General features: G+C 33.2%; 1 protein-coding gene and 1 pseudogene across 1 annotated transcript; both read left to right on the plus strand.

Moving 5' to 3' along the window:
- The first annotated feature begins 6540 nt into the window (after positions 1-6540).
- On the plus strand, positions 6541-7290 carry LOC100731441 (olfactory receptor 51V1-like; annotated as a pseudogene).
- Positions 7291-14367: 7077 nt separating this feature from the next.
- On the plus strand, positions 14368-15312 carry LOC100730532 (olfactory receptor 51V1-like). Its single transcript, XM_003465293.1, has one exon. It carries the CDS (start codon positions 14368-14370, stop codon positions 15310-15312), a length of 945 nt encoding a protein of 314 aa, XP_003465341.1.
- The last annotated feature ends 242 nt before the right edge of the window (positions 15313-15554 follow it).

Genomic DNA, 15554 nt, shown 5'->3' on the forward strand with positions numbered 1-15554 from the left:
TTTCTTTCCTACTTCTTATATACTTCTTTTTATAGAAAATGTTTAAGAGATACTGTGACCATCGCAAAATTTACATTGTAATTAAAAGTTCACCAAAGTAAATCATGGATAATAATAAAATTTACACATTTAAATACTGCTTGTGTGTTTATTATCCTATAATATTATTTTTACAATAGATGACTAATTTATTTATTATTTTAGGGTGGCTTATCAATCTACATTTTAAAACAGTAATTTAGCTTTGTACACATTTTTGAAAGTCTTGGAATGATTTATAATCACATAAACACCAAAATCAACATATAACAGGTTTTTATCACCCTCCAAAGGGCCTAACATCTATTTTATGGTCTTTCCTCTTACAGTGCCTCAAGTGTTGGTCAGCCAATAATCTAATTTGTGTTGTAGAGGTTTGCCTTTGAAAGCTAACAGAGTGATATAATAGCTAACATAATGTTTTCTACTTGAATCTTTCACTTCCATTTCATTTTGGACGTTCGTTCTTGTTGCTGCTTACATGCATAACTCATCCTCTTCTCTGCTTGTTATGGTTCCATTGTGTCATACACAGAATGTATTTAGTCATTCATTAATCTACATCTTAGATTTGTTTTGCTGATTCTGAATAAATTTACCAGTAACATAGATATCACATAATTATAACACTTTTTCCTAATGAAGGAATTCATATTTAAAAGCTTTACATAATTATTAAACCCCATTAATTGTCAGATTAGTAGGTTTCCCTGTGATATCTCTGTGCTTGCACATATAGAACTTTTCTGATTGTATCCAACCTCACTTCTACTCTGCCTGGCTTACACTTTATTATTATAAAGACAAGGACCACCAGATAACAATGGTCACAATAATTTAAAATTAATCCATTTAAAATAATCAGGTATCTATTGTATGTCATGTATCTTGGAAGCAAAGAGTATAACTGAATTTACTCTTCAGGGAAAATTTGTGGATAAATCATACTCATTCAATTTTGTCACTAATAATATTGAAAAGGCTGTAAAGTCACTAGAAAAATGTTGGGTAAAAGTATACTTATATATTTATAAGTGTACTCTTAAATGAATTATCAACTGAAAATATCCTGTAAGATTTTTTTTTTTCAATCTATATTATGATACACTAAAATGCTTTCCTCAGGTTTTGCAACTTTCATGTAGGGAGGTTTATAACTTTTTTCCACAGTGATCCTACTGATGAAATGGTATACTGAACTGACAGCTGTTCCCTTAAGGTCACTCACTAGTTTTGAATAATTATATCTTTGCTGTGCTGTGATATAATTATTTCAGTAACTCCTTAGAAGCTTTGAAGCTGACAGTATGTGCTACATTGTGTTCTGTACAGTTCTCTGCTCACTCACTCCCATGTTGGGTATTACTTATGTTAAAGGGGAAGCAACATGTCTTTGAGGACTCGCTGAGTGAACTATCTGAGCCTACGTTCTCATAGTTAAATTACATGGCTGATGCATTTTGGATGAATTGCATTATGCCTTCTTACTTTGCATGGAACCTGGTCAGTTCTGTACCCTGTGTGAAATTTTGACTGATCATTTTCATTGGATTAATTCAGCGAACCATGCATGTCTTTGACTTTTACTAAACACGTCCTGAAACATGACCCACACTGTCCTACTTTTCCAATTGAAATGTTTTTTCATGGCCCAATCAGCTCATGATCTATGTAACCGTCTTGACACCATCATAAGTGTACCGTCACTTGGACTTATGAGTTTACTACAAGGATATAAAAAGCTTCTAGATCACTTTGTGCCCACTGGAAGAGAAGAGAACTAGGTGAGATCTATTCCTCCCTCTGACTGACTATGTGACATACTCATTTTTACCCTACTGTTCTCCCACGTTCTGAGAAGAATCTCAGAATTTAAGTGAGGTAAGAGAAAATAGGGAATTACTGACTCTTTCTTTTATTTAGCCTCTCAAGCACACTGGATTTCTATCCTTAGTGTGATGTTTTTAGAGGGATCAGAGAATGTGCAGCCCTATTTTCCTTCTTTATGTCCTTCCACCATCTCATGCTGGAATGGTTTGCTTGCTTTTGTTTTGTTTTGCTGGGGTTTGTAAAAGGGATTTTCTTTGTATCTAACTTTCTCCCCTCTATTGTAATTGTAGTTTTTGTTCTGTAGCAGAGATTTTTAATAGTAGCAGAGCTGTTGGAAAAAACAAATAAGGTCAAGGATAGTCAGTTGTCAAATGTACTTGCGTTTTACACTTTCACATATATACGTATATATGTATTACTTTTATATGCGCTATATGTTTGTGAAGGCCTTTAAACTCTATTTTCAATTACGTGATTCCTTATGGTAGTAAATGCTACTACTTTTTGCAACTTGTAAGATAAAGCAAATTTGTTTTGTCATATTTTATTTGAATTGTACTACATTTAAAGGATTTGCCAATCCACGTAATTCTACAACTATGAAAATAAAAATCTTTGTTTTATTTATAAATTATTATTCACTTTCTTCTAACATTTATTATGTTGCAAACAGTACTGAAAGAGTATTACATATACTTTCTGCATTGAAAAGTTTACCACACAGGTAAAGTGATTTCTCTGATAGTATGATTATTAATAGTGAAGTGGAAATTTTACTAGTGATAATCTGTCTTTGGGGATTAGCTTCTTCATAATAAGTCTACATTTTTTCCTAGTGCAAAAACATTGACTCTCTTGATAATTAACTTGATAAGTATCATTCCACTGAATAAAGATCTAGGAGTCACCATTAGCAATTTCTGTTTTGATCCTATACATCCTTTGCACTATTTTATCTTAAATCTCCATCATCCTCACTTTCACACCCTTCTAACAACACTTTCTGTTCTATATTGTTTCCCAATGTCCTTCTCATGGACAATCTAAGGTTCATTTTAAGTAGCAGAACATTTGGATGTCTAGAAAGTGTTAATGTAGTATTAAATAGACATCTTTTTCTTTCTTTTGGGGTGTGGGTAGTGGGGATTGAACTCACGACTTTATGCTTGCTAGGTGGGTGCTTATGCCACTGAGCTAAATTAGCTGCCATAAATAGAGACTTCTAATTAAGGAAAGAAGATATTTTTGCCATTAAAGTTTTAAAACAATCTTTATATAATTCTGGGATGCACTAAATGGTCTTGCTTCTGTGAGCAATTCCATCTGTAGTCATATTGCTGACTAAATATGATTAGTTTTGTGAATTTCAATTAATTTCATACAAAAATAAAATGAAATTGCTAAAGACAAAGTCTTATACAAGATCTGACAAAAGTTATCCAAGGGATATAAAAAATTAATTAGGTCAATAATTACAATGGGGCACAACAAAAATCAGCCTGTGACTATGTGGGTTCACTGCTTAACAGACTTTTGAAAAACTAGAACCTTTTTTTCAAAGAGAAAAATATTTAAAAATACCACTAAAACAGAGTTTCAAGAAAATCCAGTAGGACAGTAATATCAAAAATACATTTCATATTGTGTCTACATACTAGTTATATTCAAACTCATTCATAAAATAGAAAAAGAGAAAACTTCCAAACTCATTGTGTAAACTTTTGACAGTAAACTGATGTCACAAAAGGAAAAATGCAGTCAAAAATCTCCAATTAAAATAAATTCAAAAATCCACAATAAGTAAATGCAAATAAAATTTATTATCTCATTAAAAATATCATATATAGAAGTAGGCAGGTTTATACTAGAGATTTAAATGTTTCAACATGTGCTAATAAATAAATATAAAATCCCACATAAAAATCAAAGATAAAAATTACTTGATCTTTTCAACACATGCAGATAGAATTTCAATAAAATTAAATGTTCCTTCTTATATAATTTTTTTTCTTTTCACTGTCCCTTCTGCACCCTCTCCTTACATTTGGTTTCTTTAAATTGAAATGAATAAATACATACACAGTACATTTACCTCCTTCCTAAGATAAACATAAATCTAGTGTGATGAAAATATTTACTAATAAAATGAAACAAAAAATCAAAAAATAAAGATGAGGAAATTAAGAGATCTGTCCATCTGTCAAAGCCACCCAACTTTCATGATCTTCCCAGAATCAGCTTATAGTTTTTTTATGACTATAAAGTCTATATAAAAGACTATAATACTCTTTTATGACTCATAAGGTATTTCCTGGTTTTTCTTAGAGCCTACAATACTGTTATTTGCTCATGCATATGTTTTAGGATAAATTCACTAAAGAAAAAAAGAATTAAATTACCCCTCATTATAAAAACTGTAAATAAATTAGATAATGAAGGAGCATACCTCAACATAATAAGTAATATAGCTAGTAAATTCACTGCAAATTTCTTTCTTCAAAAGGAAAAGTTGAAAACATATCCACTAAAATTAAGAGGACAAAGGTTCAACTCTAACCATACTTGATCAAATTTTAGTGACAACTCTTTGGCAAGAAAACGAAGTCAAATGGAAACAAATGTGCAAGATCAATTCAGATTAACTCTATGTGCAGACAAAACGATTGTGTATCTAGAAAACACTAAGTGTCCTTTGAATTTCCTCAAGATGCATAATTTCATTAAAGTAAGAGAATACAAAATCAGTAATTAAATATTTTCCTCTGCACAAATAAGGAAATAAGATACAATTTAAGAAAAAAAGACTCATTACAAGGCCTTTGAAAGGGAAAAAAAAAAAACTACTGAAGAAGATGAAAGATTTGTACAACATAAAAATGTAAAATACTGAATAAAAAGGAAGGAGACAATACAACATGAACATAGTGCTCAAGAAAAAATAGGCAACCCGGGCCTAAGCACATCTGGCTAAGTCATTAAATGATGAGTTCCAAATATTCTAATAATGAAAACGTCAGGTGTAAAGGGTACACTTGAGACTCTGATTAAAAAAAAGTTACAAGAAAGAGCGTATGGTCTTTTAGAAAATTAATGGGGATGAAACACTTTCCAATTCTACTCCAAGCGTAGCATTAAAGCCACAGTTATGAAACAAGAAAAACTGAATTACAGAAAATTACTACTCCAGAATATAAAAATAGAAAACTCTTAGTAAATATAGTACAGATAATTTAATAGTCAAACGTGAGCCAGTATACTAAAGGAGAAAAATATTATATTTTCACATAGGTCATTTTCATCTTTATTATATTTATTGATTCCTTGTTTCCAAGACTTTTACACAAGTATTCGATTGTATTCTGAGAATAATGCCTAAGTGTTCATATTATCATATTATCATATAATATTTTCTTTACATTTGTAATTTTACATTTGTAAATTTGCATTATCTCTAAAAGTTCCATTAACTCCTAGTCAGAAAGAATTCTTAGTTATCCAACCATACAAATCATTGATTCTGCTTGAGAAACACTTGTATTCTGAAATCTTAGACTTAATCTAAGTAAGCTCTAGTAATCCACAGACTCTTTTAACCAAAGAAATTAATAGCATGGTACATTATCTACTCAATATGGGAGAATTTCTAAAATATTCTTTACTATATGTAGAACTACAGTAGCCAAGGGGCTGAGAAGTATCTATAGTATGTGACTACTGGCTTATTTTAAGACAGTGTTATATTTGAATAATCAATATTATTCCATCTGGAAATAGTTTCCACATATGTGGATAACAGATACTGTTATTTAATTATGTTAATTGCCCCTGGTTCAAAAGTAATCTCATTATGTTATGCTTTATGTGAGAGATATGAAATAAGCATGCTGTGACAATCAGAAAAGTTATAAATCTCATGTATAATGAAGAGGTACCAAAAACCAGAGAAGAAAGATAAAGTACAAATTAAATTGCAAATGGTTTACGAAGGGACTAGGCAATGTAATACGTGGTAGAAATCCACATTCCACTGTGTTTGTTGTTTCTCATAGCAATTTTTTTTTTCTAAAAACCGTTTAAAATCATCTATTTCTTTGAAATTGAACTTCGGGAAGAAGTAAAAATTACAGCTACGATACTAAAGAATATGTACTTCACAATCCTTGAGAGCCAAGTTAGACCCTGCAGAACAAAAAACCTAAGCTCATGTATTGTGTCCCTTAAGAATTTAGCAGGAGCTACCACAGGTCCAGCCTGTGATGGAAATCCAACGTATCCACTGACACTATAGTTTCTGCATAAAAATCACTAAGTTTCTAGCAACCCTTAACACTAGCACTGCAAATTTCTGTTGTCTAAGAAAACAGATATTTGCCTTAAAGCATAAGATTTCGAACTTTCTTCTGCTGCTAGTGGAAATTGGATTTGATTGCATTTTTTTTCCTACAAAGCAGAGTAACATAATTAGAAATGTGGTAATCCCAAACCTTGTGAAATTTGCTAATGCCAAACCTTACGAAATTTGCTTTAACTTTGTAGCAAATTTCTAGTCTTTTATTATTGTCTCCCATGTTTATCTCAAATACAAATTCTTCCATGTTTGTTCTCACTGGATTTCCTGGCCTAGAAGCTTACTATCTCTGGGTCTCCATGCCTTTCTCTCTCATATATGCCATGGTGCTCCTGAGAAAGTGCATGATGCTCCACATGATCTGGACTGAATCGAGCCTCCATGAGCCCATGTTCTACTTCCTGGCTATGCTGGCCCTCACAGATTTGTCCATGGGGCTGTCCACTGCGCACACGGTGCTAGTGGTCCTCTGGGGATTCATTTAAGAGGTCAACCAGGATTCCTGAATCACTCAGTCCTATTTCATCCCTGGTCTGTCCTTCATGGAGTCCTCAGTCCTCCTGTCTATGTCTTTTGACCACTAAGTTGCTATTTGCTACCCTCTATGCTATTCCTCCATCCTAACAAATGACCAAATCATGAAGATTGGCATAGCAATCCTAGGTAGGAGTTGCTTACTCTGTCCTCCTGTCATCATCAGCCTGAAGTTCTTAAATTATTGTCATCCTCATATTCTTTCTCATTCTTTCTGTTTGCACCAAGATTTAATTCGAACAGCCTGTTCAGATACTCGGTTCAACTATGTTTATGTTCTGGCTTCGGTGATAGGCACTCTGCTGTTTGATGCAGTGCTCATCCTCATCTCCTATGTCATGATCTTGCTCACTGTTTTAGGCATTGCATCCCGAGAGGAGAGAGTCAAATCCTTGCAAATATGTATGTCTCACATCTGTGCTGTCTTGGTTTTCCACATTCCCATTATTGGTCTGACCATGTTGCATTGCTTTGGAAAACACCTCTCCCCACTCGTTCATGTCCTCATGGGCAACATCTACATCCTTTTCCCACCCTAGATGAACCCCATCATTTACAGTATCAAGACTAAGCCGATATGAAGGAGAGTGCAGAGATTGTTCTTCTTGAAATGAGCCGACGTGTTGAGATCAAATGTGAATGCATTTTAAAGTCACACATTAGAGTTCGAATGGTGAAGTCAGTCATTTAAATGCAGTTATAAAATTCTATTTCTTTGATATCTAAACATTATACTTTCCTTTTTAATGGCCACATTAAGTCTATGTGCTTGTCACACCTAATATGGAATGAATTTTATAAATTGAAATAGTCATGTACAATACGTGGAAAGTCAAACAATGTGTAAGTATGTTTGTTACTAACATCCACAACTTACCTCTGATCAAGAGCGTTAGGGCATTTTTGTATCTTTCCATTATCTTAGGCACAGTTTGATGATTAAATTCATTCAAGTAATTGCTCAAAGATTAGGCTCTTAATTCATTTTAGAATTCTCAGCAATATATTTACAGTGTGCTTTGTCCTTGATACTCGTTTCAACCATATTGCGTTACCATAGATTGTGGGATGTTTAAATCATTTAAAAACTAGTTAAATGAATGACAAAAGTCACACTCTTGATGCCGGTTTGTCTAACAACCCAAAAATCTCCAAGCCCTATCTGCAACTAGTAAAATGTATATGACCAGTTAACTTCCAAGTACAAAAAATAGATTGTTTCGGTTTTTTGTTTATTCCTCCAAACAATAAGAACAATTAAAACTACCATTAGACAATCACTTGAGTCATTTGAAAATGTTTGAGTACATACTTCTTGTTTTTTCTAACTTAATATCTGACCCCAATGTTTAGATATGAAAAAGCCTTAATTATTGATATGAATAAATAGTCTAAAGTATTTCTGATTTAACCTTTATATCAATAATGTCAGGTGTATATACTTTTAAATTATGAGTGGATTGTTTGAAAACACATAGTTTAGACAATGTACCAAATGACCAAATGTAATGTCTGATGTGCATTTGATATATTGTTTGTTTTATTTTGCTGCAAATCTCATGATATCTCTTTCCTTCTTTTTTTGGCATTTCATTCAATTCAATTTTTAATGTTTAGGTAACCATTATAAAACTTTTACGTTGGAAATAAAAGAACAAAATGCTACTGCAGTCAATGATGGATGATACATTATGCTTATATATGTAAATTTCTTCAACATATTTCTGCAGAGATTTGAACAATATTTACCGAGTATTTCAAAGGCTGAAATATTGATGTGTAATTCTAAATAGTAACTATGTCCTGTTAGATAGAGATGCATCACCTGATGAGCTCTGAGTGACATGTATATTCACTCAACCACCACACACTGAAGATGTAGAGTATATCCATCACCCTCACAAGTATGTTCATAACTGTTTTTCATCCATTCACTCCCAGGACCTCAAATTACCAAGTGTCACTAGTTCAATTACTATCATAATTTTGTTATTAAAGAAGGTCATGTAAACTAAATTGGGTAAAACAGAATCCTATTTGTTTGGATTACTACACTTTCAGTAATTGTTTCAGTTTCATTCCTGTTGCTGCCTGTATCCATAAATGAATTTTATATCCATTTGTGTTACATTGTATCATACACAGAAAGTTTATGCATGAAACGAATATTCTATATTTTACTGGTTTGTTGCTTAAATTCTGAACAGTGCAGCTTTAAATACATGTATCATACCTAATTATGAAACATTTTCCCTCAAATTGGTTGCTATTTTTAACATTCACACCTTTACTATTAATGATGGAGCGACTAATATTCTAACAATTATTATAATCTTAAAGACACTAAGAAGTAGTTTATATTTTGGGGTGTCTGTCATTTGCTATGCAAGTTGAAAGTACGGATATGTAATTCCAGCTGTTAATTCTGAGATCATACCTAGAGGATGTCAGAACCATTCAGTTTGGTAGATGAGAATATTGAGACAAAACTGTTTTAAATTACTAGAAAATAACTGGGAGACAGAAGGTAATTGTGTCATACTTCAACTAAGGTGATCACTGTATCTGTTACGTTGGAACTATTTTCATTTTTTCTTTTAACATCTTGGTGATGGCTATATGGTTAAATTGTATGTTTATGTAAATATATGTTTTCAAGTGAGTCACCCAATGATAATAATATTTAACTGCCTGTTTTTTTCTGAGACAATATTTTAATATATTATATTTATGTATAGTACTTTTATAAAAGCAGATATGGAGAGTTGTTATTTTAGTTTTATGCTGTTTCAAGTGAATGTATTCATGTTAATGGTATCCTGAAAGGCACACTCTCCTTTTAAATGTAAATGAATGTTTGACTTTCAAAATTTCTTTGCTATGGTGTAATTTAAACTTTTCACCTGCCTTTCTGCCAATCGTAAGTTCCTAATCTGTGCTAGCCTTTCATTTTTCTTCTCAAGTGTCTGCCCCCTTTACCCAATTCCTTGTCACCAGCAGGAAATGGAAGCTGACATGTCTGAGGATTGGCAGTGAAACTGGGGGAGCCACTGCTCCATGGGCTGTGCTACCTGAGAGACTCATGTTGAATGACTCCTATATTGACGCCTTATTCAGGACGGCCCACCATCTGTGCATCATGTTTAGAATTTTGACTGGCATCTTCTAGATTAACTTGGTACTCATCATTGTGCAAGCACTGAACCTGACACATATCCTCTTACTTCTGTGACTCTACCATCCTTTAATTTTCCTGCCTTCAAAATTATTTGCACAAGGTTATAAAAATCAACATAACTTCCTTGGCAATTTTATGAGGGTGTATAAACCATGATGTGTATGCTCACTGCATTAGTCACTCCTTTTTCAGCCCAGTGGAGGTGCAGGAAACCAGTATGTTTCCTTCCTTCTCTGTCTAACTGAGTATGCTGTATGGTTATTTTCTTCCTATAATTCTCTCCTATATTCTAAGGTAACACATAAATACTCTCTTGAAAATAATCACTCAGGAAATAGGGTATTCATGATTCACTGCCTTGCACATTTTTTTTCAAAATACTTTGGATTTCTGTATTTTCATACCAGGTTTACGAATGGAGGCAGAAGATATAAAGAAAAACTGGGACATTCTGGGTTACATCTTCCCTGTTATACTTTCCCATTAGTGTCCTTATTATCCTATTTCCTGCTGAAAGGGTTTCTGCCACAGTTTCATCTGTTTAAAAGGAACTTTTCCTAAAACCAAAGTGTCTTCTCAGTATTGGTTCTGATTATTATTATTTGGCTGAAGCATCTGATAGTAGAGCTCAAGAGGAAGAAAAATAAAATTAAAATATTCAAATGGAAAAGTAACTTTGCATTCCAAAAATATTTTGCAAATCAATAATATATAAGTACATGTATAACATATATATATATATATATATATATATAATGTATGTGTATCTATACTCTATTATCTGTAATTTCTGTGCTTTGTCTAGCGTGTCCCAATTTGGTAAACATTTACTTATAAAATACTATCAATTCACTTTTGAATTAGTTGCTTTGCTCAATATGCTATGTTGAAGCTGTTTGTCAACCCATGCTGTCTCTGCAAAGTAACTTCTATATTATATATAAATAAACATTAACATTTAATAATACTTATTGTATTCCAGACAGAAGTGTAAATATTTTGCTCACATTTCTTCAATTTTGACACTGTACCTCGTAAGCTAATTTTCCTAAGGTTTTATGGGAGAAGCAGTGGAGCATATATATGAGTTTTTGCATTGTGACTCTGATGTTATCCACTTAGTTACAAGGCTGCATTTTATTCCAATAGATTAACTATGTTTCCAGATAAATTTACTTTGTTGAATAAAATCATTTAAAATCCTGTGGCAGTCCTTTCATAAATTTTACTTTGATTCTATGCATCTCCTGTTTTATTTTGCCTTTTAATCTCCAGTAGCAATTTCACTTTCCTGCCTAATCTAACAACAGTTTCTTTCCAGGAATACATTTCTCCAGTTTTCTCCTGGCATGTCTGATGCACATCATGAATTTCATGTTCAGTGGCAGGACACTCAGATATCTAGGATGAGACTGTGTGACGTTAAATATAAGTCATAAGAAAGAAGAAGAGACCATTCTGAGTTATGAAGATCCTAAAGCAACACTCACGTATGCTGTGATGCATTCACTGATCTTGCTTCTCTGGGGAACTCCTTCTTTTCCGAATCCCTGATAGTGTTCTGATTTGCTTTGCCATATGTTCTTTGATCGGAATATTGGGGTTTCCTTCTGGCATCAACTCTCATAGCCTTACCCATATCTACGGTTGCAGAATTTCTGTCTTTTTCCTTGCCAGTGTCATTGTTTTGGATACTATGCAGTTGGATCTTGGGGTAGACACTTTAAAATTTATCTCCTTTTAGGCAGTGTTTTTTTTTTTTTTTTTTTTTTTTTTTTTTTTTTTTTTTTTTTTTTTTTTTTTTTTTTATTAAACTATGTCATCCACTTTAACTCAAACACTCTACTTCTCTTTTTCTGTTAATGTGGAATAGCTTGTTTTCCGGTGTCTAGACCACTACAATCCTGGAGAATCACTAACAAGTCACACTTTAATATTTATATTTAGAGAAAACAGCCAGAGTATTCACACTGTGCCAGAGAACTGGGATTTGACAAGGCCATGTGTTTTATCCATTTAACTCACTCTTCAAGAGTAGTACTATTGATAGATTCAGGGTCTATGCATGACGATTCAAGTCTACTGGAGATCATGACTGTCCATCAGAGTCCTGCTGAGAAGGGAAGTTCCTGCAGCTCTTCTGTGTTTAAGACAACCTTAGAGCAAACATCCATAACTCTAGCATCAGCTGATACAAGAACCTGTGAGGTGTGTGTTCAGGAAAAAGTATTCCTTTTCATGAGGTGTTGTTTCTAACCTGGTTCGAACTTCTGTTCCTAAACTAAGATATTAAAGGATTATCAAAGATTTTAGACGAAGTGACATCTCCATAGAAGGCATTCCCAAGAGTTTTTCAAGAAGGGAACTTTAAAACTGGTGATGTACAGACAGAAAGAAGTCAGTATTAAGGCCTTAAGTGTAGACCATTAGTAATAGAATTGCTGAATGTGAGGAGGCGAAGTTCATTCTTTACCTTGTAATGATATAGCCTCAATTTTGTATCAGTGTAATTCTGCCCACTTACAAAGATTTGGGAAGCATTTTCTTCTTTACCTTTTTTGAGAAAAGTTTACAAAATTTTCATATCATTTTTCTCCTGATATTTGGTTATGTTTACCAGGTAAATCCAACGAGGCCTGGTGAATGTCTTACTGAAAGATTTTAAATAAAAATTTCAAACTGCGCAAAATCTGTTACATTATTTCTTTTGTAAAGAGCTTTGGTAGTGTCTGAATTACAAACTGATGTATTTCATCCCAGCTATTAATTTGATTCATGTAAATTTGAGTATAATATACCTTATTAATATAATTTGTAACATTTATTTTTATATTTTAATTTTTTCTTATTGTCCAATTTTGAATAAAATACATGTAATTTCTATCAAATTTGCTAAGCATAATATATAAATATATATATATATATATATATATATATATATATATATAAGTTAAATGTTACACATAAATATATAGATGAATATAATTATTTAAAAATCTCTTACAATGAATTATGGTCATAATGGAGAAAATAGTTCTTGATGTTATGGGCAATATTGTAAAACTCACAAGCAACATATTTAAGAAACACTGGAGTCAATGACATAAATGTGTCATTACTGATTAGTTTGTCAATATCGCTACATGCTTTTGGATCAAATGTCTAAGACTTTAATTTGTTAATTACAACGAATTTATATTGCTATTAAAGAATTCACTTACATTTTTTGTTTACTTAATGTGAAAATGAATCCATTTTCTTCACAGTTTGCAAGATTTTGTGAAAAATTATAGCAGGATGTAGTATGCACAAATCAAGCTGTGTGTGTACAGAGTTTACATTTTAATAGTAATGGAGTAGTTGAAGACTATCTTTAAAAGCAATCTTACAAACAACACTTCTTACCAGGAATGATAATATTATATGGCAGCTCTCCTACAAACAATAAAAAACTCCTGAATGACATGAAACTCAAAAGAACAAGTTAAAAGATAATCTGAGATTCAGCGAAAGCAATCAAAAGTATATCTCAGATACTTTCTTAATTAAATACTGGATACTTATTTAAATACTGAATACTTAATTAAATACTTATATAGTAGACTAATAACCAGTGTGTAATATTATATTATACCACATACCACAAGAAGAGGTTACATAGGTATCATTAGTGAAGTGACACAGTATCATAATAAAGCAAGCCTGAGCAATGCACCTTTATCACTTAGTCAGCAGTCATCCAATTATGTTCTGTATGAGCGATGACAAGAGGTGACAGCTTTGTGATGCTAAGCAACTGTCACCTCTCAGGTTGTAAGCTATATGAAAATAGTGAAGATAAAGTAAAATTTAAATATGTATATAAATGAGGTAACAGCTAAACATAATGTGAAAAGGTTAAATTCTACTTTGTTTTAGATACTTATTTTGGCTAATATCTTTATGTTTCCAAAATATAATACTTTATAAAAGATTAACTCTTTAACACTTTTTGTAAAGGCCCATTTGTGGTATCAAAGACAAAAATGACCTCGGCACTTCCCCTTCCTCTGAGGGTGACATCAGACCTGGGAGCACTGTACATATTTGTCATCGTACCTAAGTGTTGCATTACTGAATAATGATGTTCATTCATTATCACGGAACAGACACTCCCAGAAGTGTGCCCTGCATGCTAAATCCCATGTGTCCTTTCCCATTTCTTCATAAAACTCCCTCATATTTGGCATCCCTCGTGACTGACTCAACAAGTTCCATGGCTTGACAAGAGAATTTTCCATTAAAAGATCAAGTTGAAATTTTGCTGCATCTATGAAGCTTACAAAAATTGTGCCAGACTTTATTTTCTTCAACAGAGAGGTCCACATTGATGGAAATTAGGACATCAAAAGTTATAGAACTTAAAATATTTCACAAAGTATTTTTCAACTTCCCTTCAATGTCTGCTATCTCAGTCTCAAACTTCAGTAGTTCTAAATTTGTTCTGACCGGATTTCCTGGCCTAGAAAGGTACTATTTTTGGTTTTCCATTCCTTTCTCCCTCATCTACGCCACGATGTTCTTGGGAAACTGCATGGTGCTCCATATTGTCCGAACTGAGCCGAGCCTGCATGAGCCCATGTTCTACTTCCTGGCTATGCTGTCCTTCACCGACTTGTGTGTGGAGCTCACCACCATCCACACAGTACTCGGGGTGCTATGGGGATTGATTCAAGAGGTCAGTCTGGATTCCTGCATCACTCAGTCCTACTTCATCCACGGTCTGTCCTTCATGGAGTCCTCAGTCCTCCTCGCTATGTCCTTTGACCGCTATGTTGCCATTTGCAACCCTCTACGCTATTCCTCTATCTTAACAAATGAAAAAATCATGAAAATTGGGGTTGCAATCTTATGTAGGAGTTCTTTACTCATTCCTCCAGTCATCATTCGCCTTAGGTTCTTAAATTATTGTCACCCTCATATCCTCTCGCACTCTTTCTGTTTGCACCAAGACTTAATCCGAATGGCCTGCTCAGACATCCGCTTCAACAGCATTTATGGTCTGACTCTGGTGATCAGCAACTTGTTGTTGGATGCAGTGCTCATCTTAATCTCCTATGTCATGATCTTGCACACAGTTTTAGGCATTGCATCCTGGGAAGAGAGAATAAAATCTTTGCAGACTTGTGTGTCTCACATCTGTGCTGTTTTGGTTTTCTATGTCCCCATCATTGGTCTGACCATGGTGCATCGCTTTGGAAAACACCTCTCCCCACTCGTTCATGTCCTCATGGGCAACATCTACATCCTTTTCCCACCCTTGATGAACCCCATCATTTATAGCATCAAGACCCAACAGATACGAAGGAGAGTACAGAGACTCTTCTGCTCAAAAGGAACTTAAATGTATTTAGCAGTCAACAAGGGAATTTACAATGGTGAGAATCAGTAAGTAGTTAAAAATATATTTTTCACTTCCATTTTAATGATGTTTGACATGTTACAATTTTTTCTATCTCTTTTCTAACATCCAACAAATCTTTCTTTGAAAGTGTGATATATTCATTTATTTTGTGAATAAGAATATGTACGTATAATATACACATAATGTAGGAAATGAATTTTCTACTGAAATCTAGATGTATC

This window comes from Cavia porcellus, unplaced genomic scaffold (assembly GCF_034190915.1).
Source record: "Cavia porcellus strain 051 isolate PalLab524CR breed Dunkin Hartley unplaced genomic scaffold, mCavPor4.1 scaffold_9, whole genome shotgun sequence".
In the NCBI taxonomy this organism is placed as follows: Eukaryota; Metazoa; Chordata; class Mammalia; order Rodentia; family Caviidae; genus Cavia; species Cavia porcellus.